The following is an 18,442-nucleotide window of genomic DNA, read 5'->3' as shown; positions in this document are numbered from 1 at the left end:
GAGTCACGGGTTAGGGTCACGGGTTAGAGTCACGGGTTAGGGTCATGGGTTAGGGTCACGGGTTAGGGTCATGGGTTAGGGTCACGGGTTAGGGTCATGGGTTAGGGTCACGGGTTAGGGTCACGGGTTAGGGTCATGGGTTAGGGTCACGGGTTAGGGTCGCGGGTTAGGGTCGCGGTTAGGGTCATGGGTTAGGGTCACGGGTTAGGGTCATGGGTTAGGGTCACGGGTTAGGGTCGCGGGTTAGGGTCATGGGTTAGGGTCATGGGTTAGGGTCACGGGTTAGGGTCATGGGTTAGGGTCACGGGTTAGGGTCGCGGGTTAGGGTCATGGTTAGGGTCACGGGTTAGGGTCATGGGTTAGGGTCACGGGTTAGGGTCGCGGGTTAGGGTCAGGCCGAGACAGTGGTCAGAATGTTTCCCCTCATTGTCTGGCAGAGGTGGAATCAGGAGTGTCTGAGTAGTCTCTCTTCGTGACTGAGCGTGCACGTTGGTCTCGTTCTGGTTGTGGTGGTTTGGGCTTCTATCCCAGTCATCTAGGTGCTGGTAGGTGAGGCGGTTCCCTGGTGCCATGACCCAACAAGAGCAGACGGGTCTGAACACAATTCTTCAGACGAGTGAAGCTGGAAAGGGAGTCCTGCGTTTAGGAACGTCAGAAAGACTCTCAACCTTTTCCAGGCATTTTCTTCTCATCCTGGAATTAAATCTTGAGCACTGACACAACACTTGCCAGGTTTTTTGGGATTTGGATACGCTTGCTTTCTTAACCTTTTCCTGCCATCCTCCTTAGCGGGTCTACAGGGGGGCAAGAGGCAGGGGTAAGAGCAAGGCAGCCTCATGGCTGAGAAAACCTCAGACAAGCCAAGGTGACCAGTTGGATGGCAATGAGCATTTGCTGCTGTACTTAGATGATAAGTGTGTTTACTTTTTTATTGCCCCACGGCCGATGCTGCCATGGTGCAGATAGATGGTGACATGATGCCTTTCTGAGGAGCGAGTGGAGGGGAAATGATCCGTAGCAGTGATGCGGGACATTAAAGAGGAGCAGTTATGAGCTAGTCGATAAAATAAGGAGCCAATCGGATCCACTGATAATATCCAGGGGGGAAACACCAATCTGTGGCTGGGTGTGTGTGTGTGTGTATGTGTGTGTGAATGTGCTACACACACAGTACCAAAATCCTCATTCTACTAGCAAAGTGAGGACATTTTAGTGGCATTTTGGGGGTCCTCAAGACTTGAAAGGACTGTTTGTGGATTGAGACTCGGTTTTATGGTTGATGTTAAGATTGGGGTTAAGGTTAGGTTGGGTTAGGGTTAGGTTGGGTTAGGTAAGGGTTAGGTTGGGTTGGGTTAGGTTAGGGTTAGGTTGGGTTAGGGTTAGGTTGGGTTAGGTAAGGGTTAGGTAAGGGTTAGGTTGGATTAGTGTGGGTTAGGTTGGGTTAGAGTTAGGTCAGGGTTGGGTTGGGTGGGTTAGGTAAGGGTTAGGTTAGGTTAGGTAAGGGTTAGGTTAGGTTGGGTTAGGTAAGGGTTAGGTTAGGTTGGGTTAAGGTTAGGTTAGGTTGGTTGGGTTAGGTAAGGGTTAGGTTAGGTTAGGTTAGGTTGGTTAGGTAAGGGTTAGGTTGGGTTGGGTTAGGGTTAGGTTGGGTTAGGGTTAGGTAAGGGTTAGGTAAGGGTTAGGTTGGATTAGTGTGGGTTAGGTTGGGTTAGGGTTAGGTCAGGGTTGGGTTGGGTTGGGTTAGGTAAGGGTTAGGTTAGGGTTAGGTAAGGGTTAGGTTAGGTTGGGTTAGGTAAGGGTTAGGTTAGGTTGGGTTAAGGTTAGGTTAGGTTGGTTGGGTTAGGTAAGGGTTAGGTTAGGTTAGGTTGGGTTGGGTTAGGTAAGGGTTAGGTGGGTTAGGTTGGGTTGGGTTAGGTAAGGTTAGGTTAGGTTAGGTTGGGTTAGGTTAGGTTAGGTTAGGTTGGGTTAAGGTTAGGTAAGGGTTAGGTTAGGTGGGTTAGGTTAGGTTGGGTTAGGGTTAGGTTGGGTTAGGTTGGGTTAGGGTAAGGGTTAGGTTAGGTTAGGTTAGGTTGGGTTAGGTTTAGGTTAGGTTGGGTTGGGTTAGGTTAGGTTAGGTTGGGTTGGGTTGGGTTGGGTTAGGTTGGGTTATGGTTAGGGTTAGGTTAGGTTAGGTTGGGTTAGGGTCAGGGTCAGGGTTCAGGTATAAGTGGCTCAGGCTCAGCAGTGCGATGGAAGGTGGAACCCAAAGGGAATAAAATCGCATGTTGAAAAAAGATGGAGCATTCTGTTTTGTCATCCTTCCTTATTCCAGAGGGATTCCCTCAGAATATCTTGGCCCCAAAGAAGTTTGAACAACAGAACATGACGGCAGCTTTAGCATTTGTCTAATCTTCATTTAAAAAGCAATAAAAAACTGCTGGGCAGGTTCAGTAGAGCTCATTTCTCTAATCCACAGCTACTGTGGGATTTGATGCTAATACACTTGCATTGTAGGCTGCTTAGAACAGTTAAGCATAAAACCGGGGCAGGTTTTCAGCAACACTCCTGTGATGATATTCACACCTTATTTGTGAGGTTTACTGTTTTAGCAAAATCTCAGTTAATCTGGTTTTTAATACGCAAGTCTAATGCCGAAGTTGTACATTCAAGCTTACGTCAGCAATTCAGAGCAAAAACACGTCCACAAGACCAAAGGAGGCGTGTGGCCCCTCAAAGTCTCCAGCTGGAAATGTAACTGCTGCAGAGCTTGTGGGCTTCCCACAGTTCCTGCATGTTTCTGTGCTTTTATGGATAACAGATGGCCTTTTCACAGCGCTCTCATGCTCGTACAAAAAAAGTGAATTTACAACAAAATCACTAAAAAAACCTCTGAGACAACATCTAAGATATTTGGACAACAAATATCCTCATATTGCCTCATAATTAATAAATGTGTAACGTGTTTACACACCACAACATTCGTAACCTTAACGTTTCATATGCAGTTTGGCTATTGAACATAGAAGTTAACATTTTACTGCAGATGATCGTCACCATGAGAAGTGTGGCGGCATGGGTGATCAAAAGAACTCGGGCATCTCTGCAGGGCTTTTTGACTTTATTAAAACATCGTTCACTTGGCTGGTTTATACTGAAACGCTGACATTTACCAGGAAGCTTCCAAATGTGGACGGGGGTAAACAAAAGTGACACTCTTTTGCTGTGTTCCTCTCAGAAACACAGAGGAACATTTAGCTGTTCTTCTGTTAGGTGGACGCCCTCTGGGCGGCGGACTGGTGTCGGGGGGGCTCTCTGAGCTCTTGACCTCTCCTGAGGTCCGTCTGACTCAGAGCTCTAATCTATGCACAGGAGCAGAGCAGCGGCGTTTCACCGTAGCCGTTATTATTTGTGATGTGTGTTCAGCTACGTGCAACAGTGGATTTGTGCTCTCCAGTTCATCCTTGTGGAGATCTGCCTGCAGGCCACGCTGGGAGCAGGACATTTGCATTGTCCAGGGTGGAGCCTGGGATTTATCAAGTGTTTCTGTGTGCATGTGTGACCGAGCGTACATGCAAATCTCCCCCGTCAGCACAGTGCATGAGAGCTACCCTTCCCTTCCAAGTCTGGGCCACGCTGATAAGACCAAAAGAGCTGGACCAGGATCAGCCAGTCTTTCACCCTCTCATTCATTCCAGCGTTTCTGACTGATCTCTCAATATTTTCCCTCTGTGCTAACAGACACAATAATCACACATATCTCTTCATTGAAGTCCTTTTGTTTCTGTTGTACATCAGAACTTTCCAGTCTCTTTGTACCGTTTCTTGTGCGCCACAGCAGGACCTTGTTCATAAATCGCTAGCATGCACATTCATCATCCGTGTGTGGGGTTGAGATGACAACATTTGACAAGCCTCAGCATGTCAGTGAAGGTGAGATGTTAGGATAAGTCTACCTCATCTTATTTTTTAGCTAGCACTTGGAGAGCTTGCAGAATTTTCTAAAGTTCTTCACATTTTCCACCAGTTAACGCCACCGTTTGCACATTTAGCTCTTTTTTGTGGTCAGCTGTGAACAGACTGACCACAAATATTCATCTCCTCTGGTGATACAGTGTAACACCCTGCGCGGGCGGCTAAGCCTAATTAGGCCAGAGAGCGACTCCATCCAAAGCTCTGCCGCACTTCTACCATTTCGCTGCCGACTTAATTGCTTTTCTTTTCCTTATTCCCTCCACGCACACCTGTCCCATTCTATCAATCCATTCATTCCTTTGGGGAAACACGAGCATGCAAATAGGCAGGGATGCAGAGATTGTGGAGCTTTGCTTGCATGTTTGAGCTGGTGGGTAAATCCATATGTCCTAGAGGACGTGGGCTATTCTTTGCATCCTTCTTCTTAAGTAGGGGGCTGCCCACAAAATGTCTTTTCCTGCATCTGTGGTCCAGAATGAGAGAGACTGAATGAGACTGTCAGCTGAACCCGGGCTTCACTGAGGACTAACCCGTCTTTGACTTGAGCTACAGCACCTGACACTCGACCCATACATAAGAACATTATATGGAATATGCAGAATTAGACTAAGATGACAAGTGCAAAGCTGCCTCTGCAGAACTGGTAACTTTAAGTACTTGATGCCATTAAATGGCAGCTATGAAACTAAGTTCTAGAACACTGTAGCTATGGTTGCACGTGAAACAGTAGATAAAAGCATCATGCACGGCAGCTTACTACCTACTTATGTCCATGCCAAAAACTTACCAGAAAACCTTAAAACGGTAGAGAAACATAGAAAGGTAGGGTGCCTTTCTGTGGACCATGACACAGTTTCAAGGTTTCTCTTTTTCTTACCTTCTTTTATTGATTTAAATCAGCCGGCACTGCTGAGTACTGAGGGCTTCTAGTTACCCTGAAAATATGTGAAATCACACCCACAATGTTTAAAATGGTCAGTGCGTTCCAGCGATGAGCGTCGTAATTATTCTGCAGCAGATCTAATTACAAGTGCAAGTGAAACGACCTTTAAAGTCAAACGAGTGAATCGAATGTCGCATTTAAACACGCCTCATCTAAAACGACCCAGTCGTATGTGGTGTGAGCCCCGAGCGAGGCGTGGAGCAAGTCCGTCCATCTTTTCTACTGTTGGGACGCAGCTTGGGAAGTGCTGGAGGACCATTGGATGACCGGGATGAGGCGGCGTTCCATCAGGTCGAGTGACAACCATCCCACAGAGCAAACGTCCATCATCACGCCGCCTCGCCGCAGCCTTCCTCACACCTTTCTGTCGACTTCTGCATTATTTTCTCCGCGCTCATCGACTTTCTTTCTTTCTCTCTCTCTCTTCTGTGACTCTTTTCTTTCTTCCGTTTTCCTCTATTTTTGGAAAAGTGATGGATTAGACTTCCCCCGGGACCCTACTGTAAAGCGAGCACGGAGCAGTGCGCTCCCAGTCTGTTACTGAGAGTTTAATCCTCTTGATGCTCCGACACTGTTGAAGCTCCTTCTAGTCAGAGGCTGAGGCTGAGCCCCCCCCCCCCCCGCTCAAAGCAAGGAAGCAAGCGAGATGGTGTGTTTCCAATGTGCCAAAGCTATAATTGAGGATAACTTTTGAGTAAAACATGCTGTCACATCCGAGGCCGCGGTGTCACTTTCTGGACCCTAATCCACACTTCTCTTAGAAACGGGAATATTCAGATACGGAGCGGTACCGGAACTAAGGATGATAAGAAAAAAGGAAGCAACATGTTGTCCTAATAAAAGTAATATGTGTGTGCAGGCCGAGGCCGCCATGCCCGCCAGTAGGACCAGAGGGAACTGGGCTGACTGGGGGGTTGTGGACACCACAGCCTCCATAGAGCAACATGACAAGAGGAGGAGGAAAAGGGAGGATGAACGCTGGGGAAGCAGAGGAGAGAGGGAAGCACAGAGGGTGTGTGGCAGCCTGAGATATGGAGGCAGAGACAAAAATAGTCCAGCGTGGACACGCTGCTCACTTTCATGTCATGTCCCAGTATCATTTCACACACACACACACACACACACACACCCATATTCACACATTCCTCTGTCATGTCTCACACACACAGATGAGAACAAAAACATAAATCTGCAAACACAAGCAGGAAGACACCCTGGCTGGGATCTATTCTCATGTTTTAGCCTCACCTAAACCGCGTTTTTGACATTTCACACGTATCGATCCTCCATTTCTGGCCATTACACACGTGATGACGACCTTTCTCAGCTGGTCTCTGCTGATGCCGATGGCACGCCGTTATTATCTTGCATCTTTGCCTGGGAACTAATTTATCCTGAACCCAGAGGGTTACTCATGCATGGACATGCTGCTTTACATACAGAGACACGACCTGGAGCTGATCGGGCCCCCCCGGACCATCCCACAGCTGTAGCATGAGATTTAGAACTGCTCGTTCAATTTAAACCTTAAATCGACTGTTGGTGAGAAGATGGAAGATGATAGAGAAGCAAAGAGGGTCATGTTTAGAAGCAGAGACAGATCCTGAATGTGTGTGATAACTACCGATTTCTATATCCTGGATATAATTCATTGGAATTTTCTTCTATGAAACGTATAATTACACCACTAAATGATTTGTGTGTGTGTGTGTCTTGGGGGGAGGGTGTATTTTGAAATAGCAGGTCATTTTAAAATAGAACATCTGTGCACATGAGATCTGCTGCATCAATGATATATTAGGTCTAATCCACCATGTGAGGGTGGAGGAACTTTAGAGGAACGTTAGAGGAACTTTAGAGGAACGTTAGAGGAACTTTAGAGGAACTTTAGAGGAACTTTAGAGGAAAGAAAACCTGACCCAAGTGATAAAAGTTGCCATCATTGAGAGTTGATGGTTGCAGTGAGCAAACGATTCACAGAGCATCAGGAATCAGCAGAGGGAAGAAGGTGGATGAAGAGAAACAAAGAGATGCTGCTGAGGAGCCAACAAAAGGGGGGGGGGGGGCTTCCTGTAAAGGGGAGACTCCTGAATGAGAGCAGCAGAGGTGAAAAGAACAAATGGGACAGGAGAGTCATGGTTCTGAAGGCTTCATCACCACCAAATTTAAAACCAAACAGCATGAAACATCTCGGCGCTGCACCAGCCGCCACTACTTTGCTGACAAAAGTTAGAAAAAAATGTGTGTTTTCTTTTGGGCAGCATGTTGTAAATTGATGGAACAATGGTGAGAATGTGTTGAGGACAGTCGTGAAGGTGAAGCCGGGAACACGAGCAGGAAAGAGCCCAAAACGAGCTCGTGACCAACCGAGACGTTACGCAACCGAGAGCTCCAGAGACGCTCTGATCCTCTGGTGCTTTTCTCTCCACAACATTTGGTCCTCAAACTCTGTTTCACTTCTGAGAATGAATGAATTCCTTTCAGGCTTCACTTAAACCAGCGATAGTAAACGGAAGGTTTATATCAGTAAACATGTGGACAACGTACAGATCAGATACGTTTAGCAGAGCTGAAGGCCACTGAGGCCCATGAGGGACGTGGTTGAGAACCTGGAGGAGGATGGCGCCCTCGTGTGTGAGCGGACGTGGGCGCCCTGATCCAGGGTGATGGGGGGGGCACGTATGAGTGAAGCTAGGGTACAGCCCTGTTCATTGCACGGCCCAATGTGAGCGTTTGTGGGTTTGATACCTTGCTCAAGGGTACCTCGGCAGGGTTCCGAGGCACCTCCCCAACATCAGGACATCTGGGCTACAACCCGGATGTCATAAGGAGACAGCAGGTCGATGTCCAAGAGCAGGAAACGAGGGGGGGGCTCCCCCCTCTGCTGAAGCAGCCTGGGCGGCGCCGCCGTGGGGGTGGGCGGAGCCAGCGGACAGACGCGCGTCCCACTGGGCTGATGGCAGCGAACACCACGTCTTTGTCATAATTCAGCTGTCTGAGAAGATCAACGTGGTGAAGTCACAGAGGAACAAGCGACAGTAGAGGTCAAAGGTCATGGTTGGGTTATCACCGGCGTCACGGTTGGAAAAGGGAAGCGAGCGTATTTATGAACGAGAGAAATGTTGAACTGATGGATTCTGTAGGTTTGGTTTCTTCACCATGAACGTCCGTAAAGCGTCCAAGAGCAGGGAAACAAACCTCATCAAATCAGCGTTTTCAGTGAAAAGATCCAAAAATATATTTGATTTAAATCACACATAACGGAGACGCAGGTTGAGTGGAGATGAGAGGAGACGACACAAATATTGATTGTGCTCGTTAGTGGGAGGCTGCTGTTAATCTCTCATCAGTGTTGTTCTGCTTGATTGGGATATAATGGAGCACGCTTGGAATCCCATTCTGGAAGAGTTAAAGGGGAAGAGGAGAGCAGCAACGAGCGATATTATTGTCTGAATGTGACCCGAGAAGTGGTGGGTGGGTACGATCCGACCAATCACAGATTCCTCCCAAATGATATTAACCCAACCAAACAGAATTTCTGTTGGGTCGTAACTGTCCGAGTGTGTGAAAAGCGTTGTGTGTGTTCAACATTACTTCATAAAACCCCGATTTTCTGTAACTTGTTCAGACAGATGAAGTCTGTTCTTTATTTAGAAGCACAACGTTCCGCCCCTCGTGTACCGGGAGCGTATCTGTGCTCCCTGAATCTAAGAAAGACACAAAAGCAACACAAACATCGCTATGAAATGAAGGAAGGCGCTAAGATAACGCAGCCCTGCAGAGGCACGAAGACCCTCCGCACGCCTGGGACGCGGACGGAGGCGAGCACGCACGCGCTCATCATGGCGGTGAGCCATGACCCTAACCCTAACCCTGAGGCAACACCTGGAGGAGGATGGACCCCTTTCACAGGAGTCTCTCCAGATGTGAGAAGCCCCTGGAAACGTTGCTCAGCAGCTCCTTTATCTCCCAACTCCCTTTTTCTACGACAGCAGGTCATGTGACCGGCCACCAACCGGCAGGTCAGACGCACACAGATAAATTACTAAAGCGAGAAACGCCCACATTGAGTCGAACCACGGCCAACGATGTGCAGCCTGCGGAGCATAAGGAACCATATATGTTGCCATCCTTCCATGGCAGGATTGTTGTTTGTTGTTGTTGTTTTTAACCTCATATATTAAAAACGTGTTTTCTTGCTCTTAATTGCAGGGATTTGTGTGGCTCATGTTTATGCAGCCCCACGCAGAGTGAGGCTTTGCTGCAGCATATGGTGCTGGAGTGCTGCACCATCACGGCACGAGGCTGGGGAAGCACCATGTGACACAACATCACACACCTACACACAACACATGGACACAATCTGTGCAACAGCTTCTGTCCCACTCAGAGACACACTCGTCTCTGGCAGCACGTCACTGACGTGCGCTCATTCAGGTGTCGGACGCACAGCGGGCGGGAACCAGCCGGCTGTGCGTCCCACACACGTGAGGGGAAGTGATGGTCATGCAGAAATGTCCAACAATAACGAGACTCCCATTAGCTTAACTCCACCCAGCCCTCCTGGGGCTCCCTGGGGAGTCTCTCACAGGCTCAGCGTCATTCCTTCTAACTTTACCAGCATCGTCTTTATAAAAGAAAGTAAAATCTCCTTATTCGCCGTCAAAAGAAAGTGGAGGACGATTACATTTACATGCAAACCTCAAACATTCTGAAACAAATTTAGATCAAATTATTGAGCAGATGTGAAGGAGGTGCTGTTTTAAATGAGCTCTACGATGAGTGTCGGTCCTTAGACGTGATCACCAGGATGCACACGCTTGCACACGAGCACCAGCAACTCTGTAGGGCTCATCACAGCAGCGCTGGTTAATGGAACACTTTGATAAGAGCAGATCAAAGCAGACTGAAGAGCAGCCATTCAGGACCCCAACAATAGCGCTCCTTCCAGAGCGCCTGTAACTGGCTCGCAGAAGCACATAAATTAAAATGAATTCTTCTGTGCGGCGCTTATGCAACACAGCGGCAGCCGCATCATCCCGATAAACAGATTTACTCACATTAGCATGAAGCCCTGGCAGGTGTGATATGAGGAGAAAGGTGTGTTTTCCACCACAGCGGGGGCAACTCAGGTGCCCCGTGGAATTCCTCCAGCACCTGTCAGCTGGGATTTAACACTCTGCTTCCATCTCGTCGTTCCTTTACTTTCTCAATGCTTCTTCCTTTATTCGATTTCATCTCCACGGAGCTGCTTCCTGTTTTTCTTCCATCTTTCTGTCTTCACTTTCAAGCCTCTATTTCCTCACTTCCACTGTCAGGGGTGTTATCATCCTGCTTTTACAACTCGCTGCCCCGTCACCTCTAAAGGCCACTTTTACTGACACACAGCAGCTTTTTGGAATCATCTCATTTCTATTTTTGGACCTGATGTTCTGCTGATGTTCTGCTGAAAGGGCTTTAGCACCAGAAAGGCTGACACATTTTACACCACATTCTCCACGGTCTCTTATCTCTAGTTGCTTCCCTCTGCCCCCCCCGTGTCCACTCACCTTCAGCAGGCGTACAGATGGCAGGAAGGCGGCGTGGCACAGTTTTCTGATGGTCCAGTTGAGCGGCCGTGGTGCATCCAGCTGGTTCATGGTGCCCACTCTTTGCAGTGGGGCCACTGGTGCCCAGTTTTTTTTCTGGCACCAGGATTAATGTTGCCCCACTGGGGGGGCAAAAATGAGAGAAAGTCTCCAACTCCAACTGCCAAAGAGCGTGCAAATCCCAGGGCATGACCATCGAAGGAGAACCATCGACTAATTTGCCAGCACCGTGAAACGTTTACTTTTCCGTCAAACGGAGCTCTCACCCGAGCAGCATCCCCTCGTGTCTCCGTTTTCCTCCTCTCTCTCTTTTACATCCAAAGAATCCAATTCCAATGAGCCCAGAGTGCAAGAAGCATCTAAATCCTCCTCTTCTTCCGACACAAGAACGCTTCTGAGTGAACAATATCTTCACAACCACAGCAGCAGAGATGAAAGCACAGAGTGGAAGAAGCAAGCAAGAAGAGGAAGAGAGAAGGAAGGAGAGGAGAGATGGAGATGTGAGGAAAGAAGTGCAGCGCCGTGTGCAGTGCAATGCACGAGAAGGAGGGAGGAGAGAAGAGGAGAGGAGAGAAGAAGGGAGGAGAGAAGAGGAGAGGAGAGCAGAGGAGAGGAGAGCACATAAACAGAGCAGCCTGGCAGGCAACGGCTTACATCTGCAGCTACATGCATGCTACTGTCTCCAAGATGAGAGAAAGGAGTGAGGGAGAATGGGAGAGAGAGAGAGAGAGAGAGAGAGAGAGAGAGAGAGAGAGGAGAGAGAGAGAGAGAGAGAGTGAGGGAATGTGGAGGGACCAATACAAACGCTCCATAAGCTTCCATTGGTAGGCAAGATGAAAGGTTTCTTCAGTCCAAAGGGGAAAGAGAGGTGGGAAAGAGACACCAGGAACCGACGGGATGATCTGTCACCGTGAGCTGATTCCCGGTTTAAAGCTCGAATAACTCTGATGAACTGGTGAACACGACCTACTTACTGATTTGGCAACCTTGAGCGCCACCAGCCCTAACGTGGTTACTCCAGGAGAGGCTGGGAGAGCACCACAGATGCAGCTCAAACGTGGGATCATCCAGATACATCCCATAATAGCTCATCAGCTGACTGTCCTTGGGGTTTGGGCACACTAACGACATTCCTGAATATGTTTCGAGAGCAGATAAAGGTTGTGGATCTAAACCAGAGTCCTCATTGGAGGAGACCCACCTCCCAGCCAAAGACTGGGTGAAGGTTGTGTCCGATCCATCTGGGTGTGTGTGCGTCTGGTGGCGGCTGCACACACACACACACACACACACCACACACACCACACACACACACACACACACACACACACCACACACACACACACACACACACACACACACACACACACACACACACACCCTGGTGACCACTGCTCACATTCAAATGTCACTGGTCCAGTAGCAGCATCACGAGTCACTGGTGACCTTTCATCCATTATTGACACTTGTTAAATACGAGCAACATTCATTCATTCATTCATTCACCAACTTGTTTTATTCATTCATTCGATCAGTTTCTTGTTGCTACGGCTAATTCCTAATCAGGGAAACGGTGTCCTGGAGATGATGCCAGCTTTTATTGCTAACATCAGCTGGTCATTAGTGTACGAGATCATCCATTTCATATCTGTCAGTCATGTATGTGATTAAATTGATTACTCTCGCTGAGTAAAACATTGGCTACTGCTGTGCTAGGACCGTGCACGTGAACGTGCGTGCCTAAACTGAACTAGAGTACATAAACAAAGGCAACGTCGACAGTGACGCTAAAGCAAAAAATCAAGCAGCTATTTTGGCTGCTTCCTTGTTGATGTTCTAAAGGTGTTGCACCTTTATCTCTATTTTTAATGGCTGAGCCTGCGTCTCCAGGAGCTTCCTGAGCCACCTGTGTTTGTGATGGCAGCGTCCAGGGTTGGGTTAGAGGATTAGGGGGTTAGGGTTAGAGGGTTAGGGTTAGGGGGTTAGGGTTAGAGGGTTAGGGTTAGGGGGTTAGGGTTAGGGGGTTAGGGTTAGGGTTAGGGTTAGAGGGTTAGGGGTTAGCGTTAGAGGGTTAGAGGATTAGGGTTAGGGTTAGGGTTAGGGGGTTAGGGTTAGGGGGTTAGGGTTAGGGTTAGGGGGTTAGGGTTAGGGTTAGAGGGTTAGGGTTAGAGGGTTAGGGTAGGGGGTTAGGGTTAGAGGTTAGGGGTTAGGGGGTTAGGGTTAGGGGTTAGGGTTAGGGGGTTAGGGGGTTAGGGTTAGGGTTAGGGTTAGAGGGTTAGGGTTAGTGGGTTGGGTTAGGGTTAGAGGGTTAGGGTTAGTGGGTTGGGTTAGGGTTAGAGGGTTAGGGTTAGGGTTAGGTTAGGTTAGGTTTGGGTTAGGGTTAGAGGGTTAGGGTTAGGGTTAGAGGGTTAGGGTTAGGGTTAGGGTAGGGTTAGGGTTAGGGGGTTAGGGTTAGGGTTAGAGGTTAGAGGGTTAGGGTTAGGGTTAGGGTAGGGTTAGGGGGTTAGGGTCCGGGTTAGGGTTGTGGAACTAAACCAGAGTCCTCATTGGAGGAGACCCACCTCCCAGCCAAAGACTGGGTGAAGGTTGTGTCCGATCCATCTGGGTGTGTGTGCGTCTGGTGGCGGCTGCACACACACACACACACACACACACACACACACACACTCACACACCCCCTGGTGACCACTGCTCACATTCAAATGTCACTGGTCAAGTAGCAGCATCACGAGTCACTGGTGACCTTTCATCCATTATTGACACTCCGGGTTAGGGTTAGGGGGTTTGGGTTAGGGTTAGAGGGTTAGGGGGTTAGGGTTAGGTTAGGGGTTAGAGGGTTAGGGTTAGGGTTAGGGTTAGGGTTAGGGTTAGAGGGTTAGGGTTAGAGGGTTAGGGTTATGGTTAGGGTTAGAGGGTTAGGGTTAGGGTTAGAGGGTTAGGGTTAGGGTTAGGGTTAGAGGGTTAGAGGGGTAGGGTTAGAGGGTTAGGGTTAGGGTTAGGGTTAGAGGGTTAGGGTTAGGGTTAGAGGGGTAGGGTTAGAGGGTTAGGGTTAGGGGTTAGGGTTAGGTTAGGGGTTAGAGGGTTAGGGTTAGAGGGTTAGGGTTAGGGTTAGGGTTAGAGGGTTAGGGTTAGGGTTAGGGTTAGAGGGTTAGGGGTAGGGTTAGAGGGTTAGGGTTAGGGGTTAGGGTTAGAGGGTTAGGGTTAGGTTAGGGGTTAGAGGGGTAGGGTTAGGGGTTAGGGTTAGGGTTAGGGTTAGGGTCCGGTTAGGGGTTAGAGGGTTAGGGTTAGGTTAGGGGTTAGGGTCCGGGTTAGGGTTAGGGTTAGGGTCCGGGTTAGGGTTAGAGGGTTTGGGTTAGGGTTAGGGTTAGAGGGTTAGGGTTAGGGTTAGAGGGTTAGGGTTAGGGACGCTGCATGTTGAGATTGTAACAAAGAGCTCGTTATGATGTGGAGAAGAATTCAGACTCTAATAGAATGAATATTATTGCAGTGACACATGACAGGTTACAAGTTACAAAGAGTAACAATAAGCTTGAATTAGAAGAATAATTTATTTTAAGAACAGAATTTAGATTAAAAAAAAAGGTCAAGAGTGGCTTAAAGTAAATCTGTTGACCTCACAGAGCGTTGGAGCTTCCATCAGTCAGGAAGTGGCGTTAATGATCGCAGCCTGCTGCTGGGAGACTTCTGAGGGATTCGCCCATCACCTGTGTGAAGTGTGTGTGTGTGTTTGTGTGTGTGTGTGTGTGTACTTGGGTCATTGTGTGTCACTCATAAAAGCAGAGATAAAGTGCAGCACGAGTGCACTTTTCTCCTGGTTCCACACTTCTCATTCATGGCAGTAACACAGGCTACATGGCAGCCCCCCCCCCCCCCCCCCCCCCAATACAAAACCAGAATTTTACTAATTTCTTCAGGTTAAACACACCAACCCCTAAAACACACAAAGGTAATTCTTACCTTGCACCACCAGGGGGAAGTAAATAGACACGTAACTGTTGGGAGAAGGTTCACGTCCATTTTCACAATATTTGGAGCAACACGGAATTCAAACCCTCTGAATGGATGTTTAAAAGAATAATAGTTGATATTAAACTATTGTGTTTTTACAAAAATATGCAGTCGGTTCTGGAAAACCAAATGAGCAAACAAATGCCATTTTATGGGTATTTTAGAAGGAATGAGGTTCAAGCAAATAATAAAAAACAAGCAAATTACTAATCTATTTAAACTACAAACTAAATTACTAATCTATTTAAACTACAAACTTATGGCAACATGGTGAACCCGCAGGAACAGGAACATTTTCCATGTTGTCCTTTTCATAAATCAATAAATAATTATGCAACGGGAATGTTGTCCAACCCCTTCCTGCATGATGCACACAGCCAGACGTTTATATGTTTATATGGTTTGCACGTTACTCTCTTGTTGGGTCGTGGTTGAGACCCGATTGTTGCTCTGATCAGTGTCCACATAATAATAAAAATGTTCTCTGTGTTATAAGTGTGAAAAACCCAAGTGTTGAGTGTGCAGTTACTTCAGTATCAATGCAACAGTGTTTAACAGCCTGTGGTAGAATTCTCTGTGGAAGGAAGCCCAGCTTCCACAGAACGCTGAGGGATACCAACACGATAAAGCTGGGTTCTCCTCAGCACATTCCTGAGATCTGAGGAGTCTTTTTTTGCTGTAATTTCTGTGGTGAGCGCTAGAGGGCAGGTGTGTGGTAACTAAAGGACACTTCCCTGCAATATCGGGTCAAAGAACAGGAACCTTTTGTTGCTTCTCCCAATTCACAATGGCCCTTCTGACTGTTGTCTGATGGGGGATGAAAGCGTCCATACGCATGACTCTCCTGGACATTCCTGGGGATTGAGAGGAAGATCTTGCCTGGACCCTGCTAAGCCTGGAAAAAGGCTTGTGATAAAAGGCTCACTCACACTGTGATGCTGCAGTCTGAAGCAGCCCAAGAGCAACACCGAGCACGGTTAGCTTGAACGGCACGGTTAGGGAGAACTCTACTGTTTACTGGAGCCGACTTCATTACAATTGTGCAATTGATGTCTGAAGCCAACTTGTCCGTGTATTAGTTGGACACGTTAACGTGACATTTACGACAAATATTTGTCGTAGTTTGAGAAACAACAGCCAAGATTTACTCTTTAAAAGAAAAATGCAGTGATTTCTCTGTTCTGCTCTCATTGACAAATTAGTTGATCAAGTCCATCAAGTTGTAAAGAGAGATGAGATGAATGTGCAACACTGTGGTCACACGTTTGTTGTTATTTTTGTTTGCTTTGTTTGTTTCTGAGACAGGAGGACAGTGTATTTCCATCTGATAACACCCCCCCCCCCCACACACACACACACAGAAATCTATAAGTGAGAGATTCAGTATCAGGTTTGTGGATCCAATCCTCTGAGTCAGTAGAGCCGTGCGGACGGCGCTCCCTATCAGAAGCCATCATAACAAGCAGTCATTTCATCTCATCCACCAGCTTCAATATTGTATGAATCAAAGTGACAAGATGTAAAACAGGCCGAAGGGGATTTATGACAGAGGAAACAACGGTAAGAGGCGTTAATGTGGCACACAAAGGCAAAGCAACAGGAGGCCAAACCTCTGAATAGTCAAAATGTGATACTGTCTCCAACAGATTGACCAGAGTTGGGGAGGACGTTGAGGCTACACTGGGAAACACCTCGGAGGATGTGTTCAGCCTCAAAGACCAGAGCTTAGGTCTTCAGACAGAAGGGCTTCAAAGCTTCTGTTCAAAGAGAAAGTATAATACAGGTTGTAGATCAACACATCTCTTTACAAAGATGTCGGCTTTAAATGAATAGGACATTTACATTAAAAAAAACACCTGCATGTGGACACGGGTCTGAGGACCAGAAATGAGTACAGACCAGACAGAATCTTGGGGAAGTATTGAGCCATATACTGCTATTAAATGTTCCATGGTGGAACATGTGCAGTACCTAAAGAAAGACTCAAAGGTCACGTCAAAACACACCAAGACTACAGTCTGCAAATCATGCAAATCAAGCCACAGTTCAGATCTCCACCTTCTTCTGTGATAGAGCATTACTTGTTAGAAGTTCAGCACTATTTGACCTCCCTGCGGAAGCATTCATAACCTGGTTTATCATATTTCCCATGTAAATGTTGTCTTGAAGCAAAAAAAAACAAAATGCAAGCACGATGAAGTATCGCCTACAAGGATGGTAGAAAAAAGGAAGATTAGTGATTGACTTCTCATAAACGAAGGTGCTCCAGTTAAACTGATATCAAATAATTTAAATATTCGACAATAGAAATATGACGGTTTGAGAAAAGTGATTTAACAATGTTTTAAAAGCATTACACAGTTTGTGCATTAAAGTCTGAGGGTTAGGGATAAGTTTTGGTAAGGGTTAGGGGTAGGGTTAGGTTTTGGTAAGGGTTAGGGGTAGGGTTAGGTTTTGGTAAGGGTTAGGGTTAGGGGTAGGGTTAGGTTTTGGTAAGGGTTAGGGGTAGGGTTAGGGTTAGGTTTTGGTAAGGGTTGGGGTTAGGTTTTGGTAAGGGTTGGGGTTAGGGGTAAGTTTTGGTAAGGGTTGGGGTTAGGGGTAGGGTTAGGGTTAGGTTTTGGTAGGGTTAGGGGTAGGTTAGGTTTTGGTAAGGTTAGGGGTAGGGTTAGGGTTAGGTTTTGGTAAGGGTTGGGGTTAGGTTTTGGTAAGGGTTGGGGTTAGGGGTAAGTTTTGGTAAGGGTTGGGGTTAGGGGTAGGGTTAGATTTTGGTAAGGGTTAGGGTTAGGTTTTGGTAAGGGTTAGGGGTAGGTTAGGTTTTGGTAAGGGTTCGGGGTAGGGTTAGGTTTTGGTAAGGGTTAGGGGTAGGGTTAGGTTTTGGTAAGGGTTAGGGGTAGGGTTAGGTTTTGGTAAGGGTTAGGGGTAGGGTTAGGTTTTGGTAAGGGTTAGGGTTGGGGTTAGGGGTAGGGTTAGGGTTAAGTTTTGGTAAGGGTTAGGATGGGGTTTCAGGGTTTGGTCCGAAACTTTTTTGCACTGGCCTACTGATCAGAAGAATGGAAGAGTGTGGGGGCGATGATCCGTCAGCTGGGGACTCGGGCTCCCGACCAGGCCCAGACAAGGAGAGGGACGAGAGCGGGATCCCCCAGTCGGACATCAACAAAGCCAACAAATAAAAAGAGGAAATATACTTCCATATATATTAAAATACCATTTTAGTTTTAAAATAAGATTAATTATTCAGAAAATAATAAATAAAAAACAAACAAATAAATAAATAAAAAGGGCTAGTTAAGGTTTATCAAAAATAGTAATTAAATTATCAGAAATTGCTGACTGGGGGTGGGTGGTTGTAAGAATGGTCGTTGAGGCCATTTGGTATGATTGTTCCTAGCTTGGGAATCCATATCCGTTCCGCTCTCGTCCTTTGTCTTCCTGTCCAGCAGTTGTTACTTTCAAGTCCTGAAATGATGAGGTGGCTTACCAGGTGTTCCTGGAGTTTTGGGTCTTGCCTACGTAATGTTTGTGACAGAGGGTGCATGTGATGATGTAGACAGCATTGGTGGAGTGGATGGAAGTAGGGCCTAGTGTAGGAAAAGCTAACAGTGTATGGGTTTTGGATGAATTTTCTATCTTTGTCATGTTGGCTGTGTTTGAGTCGGGGTGCAGTGATCTGGTCGGGGAATTTAGATTTAGTAAGTGTAGAACGAAGACTTGTTATTCCTGTGTGCTGAGATTATATTATGGTTGTGGAAGGCCGGGTGTTGGTGCAGTATGGTGAAGAAGTTTTGTTTGATAATGCGCTGTAAGGCTGTAGTTCTGTGTGAAAAGGTGGAGATGGAGGGTATGATCTGTGGTTGTGGGGGAAAGGCTGAGGTATGTGGGTCAGGGACTCCCCCTGGATTACCCTCTATGTTGGTAGATGCATAGAGGCTATGGGTGCTAGGGGGTAGGGTTGGGG

The 18,442-nt window shown here is 47.3% G+C and overlaps 1 protein-coding gene across 6 annotated transcripts in view; it reads right to left on the bottom strand.

Annotated features, from left to right (window-relative positions):
- Positions 1-11,161, bottom strand: part of trpm3 (transient receptor potential cation channel, subfamily M, member 3) — a 73,178-nt gene extending 62,017 nt beyond the window's left edge. For 3 of the 6 annotated variants that reach the window (XM_057032398.1, XM_057032403.1, XM_057032405.1), the window contains exon 1: positions 10,441-11,160. In XM_057032398.1, the coding sequence (XP_056888378.1) occupies positions 10,441-10,530 (90 nt within the window). In that variant the 5' untranslated portion in view covers positions 10,531-11,160. Of the gene's footprint in view, positions 1-10,440 lie in introns of all 6 variants that reach the window. The other 3 variants (XM_057032402.1, XM_057032399.1, XM_057032404.1) reach the window with 2 other exon arrangements.
- Between the last annotated feature and the right edge of the window lie 7,281 nt (positions 11,162-18,442).

Source organism: Takifugu flavidus, chromosome 5 (genome assembly GCF_003711565.1).
Source record: "Takifugu flavidus isolate HTHZ2018 chromosome 5, ASM371156v2, whole genome shotgun sequence".
NCBI lineage: Eukaryota > Metazoa > Chordata > Actinopteri > Tetraodontiformes > Tetraodontidae > Takifugu > Takifugu flavidus.
This window is presented reverse-complemented; position numbering and strand designations above follow the sequence as displayed.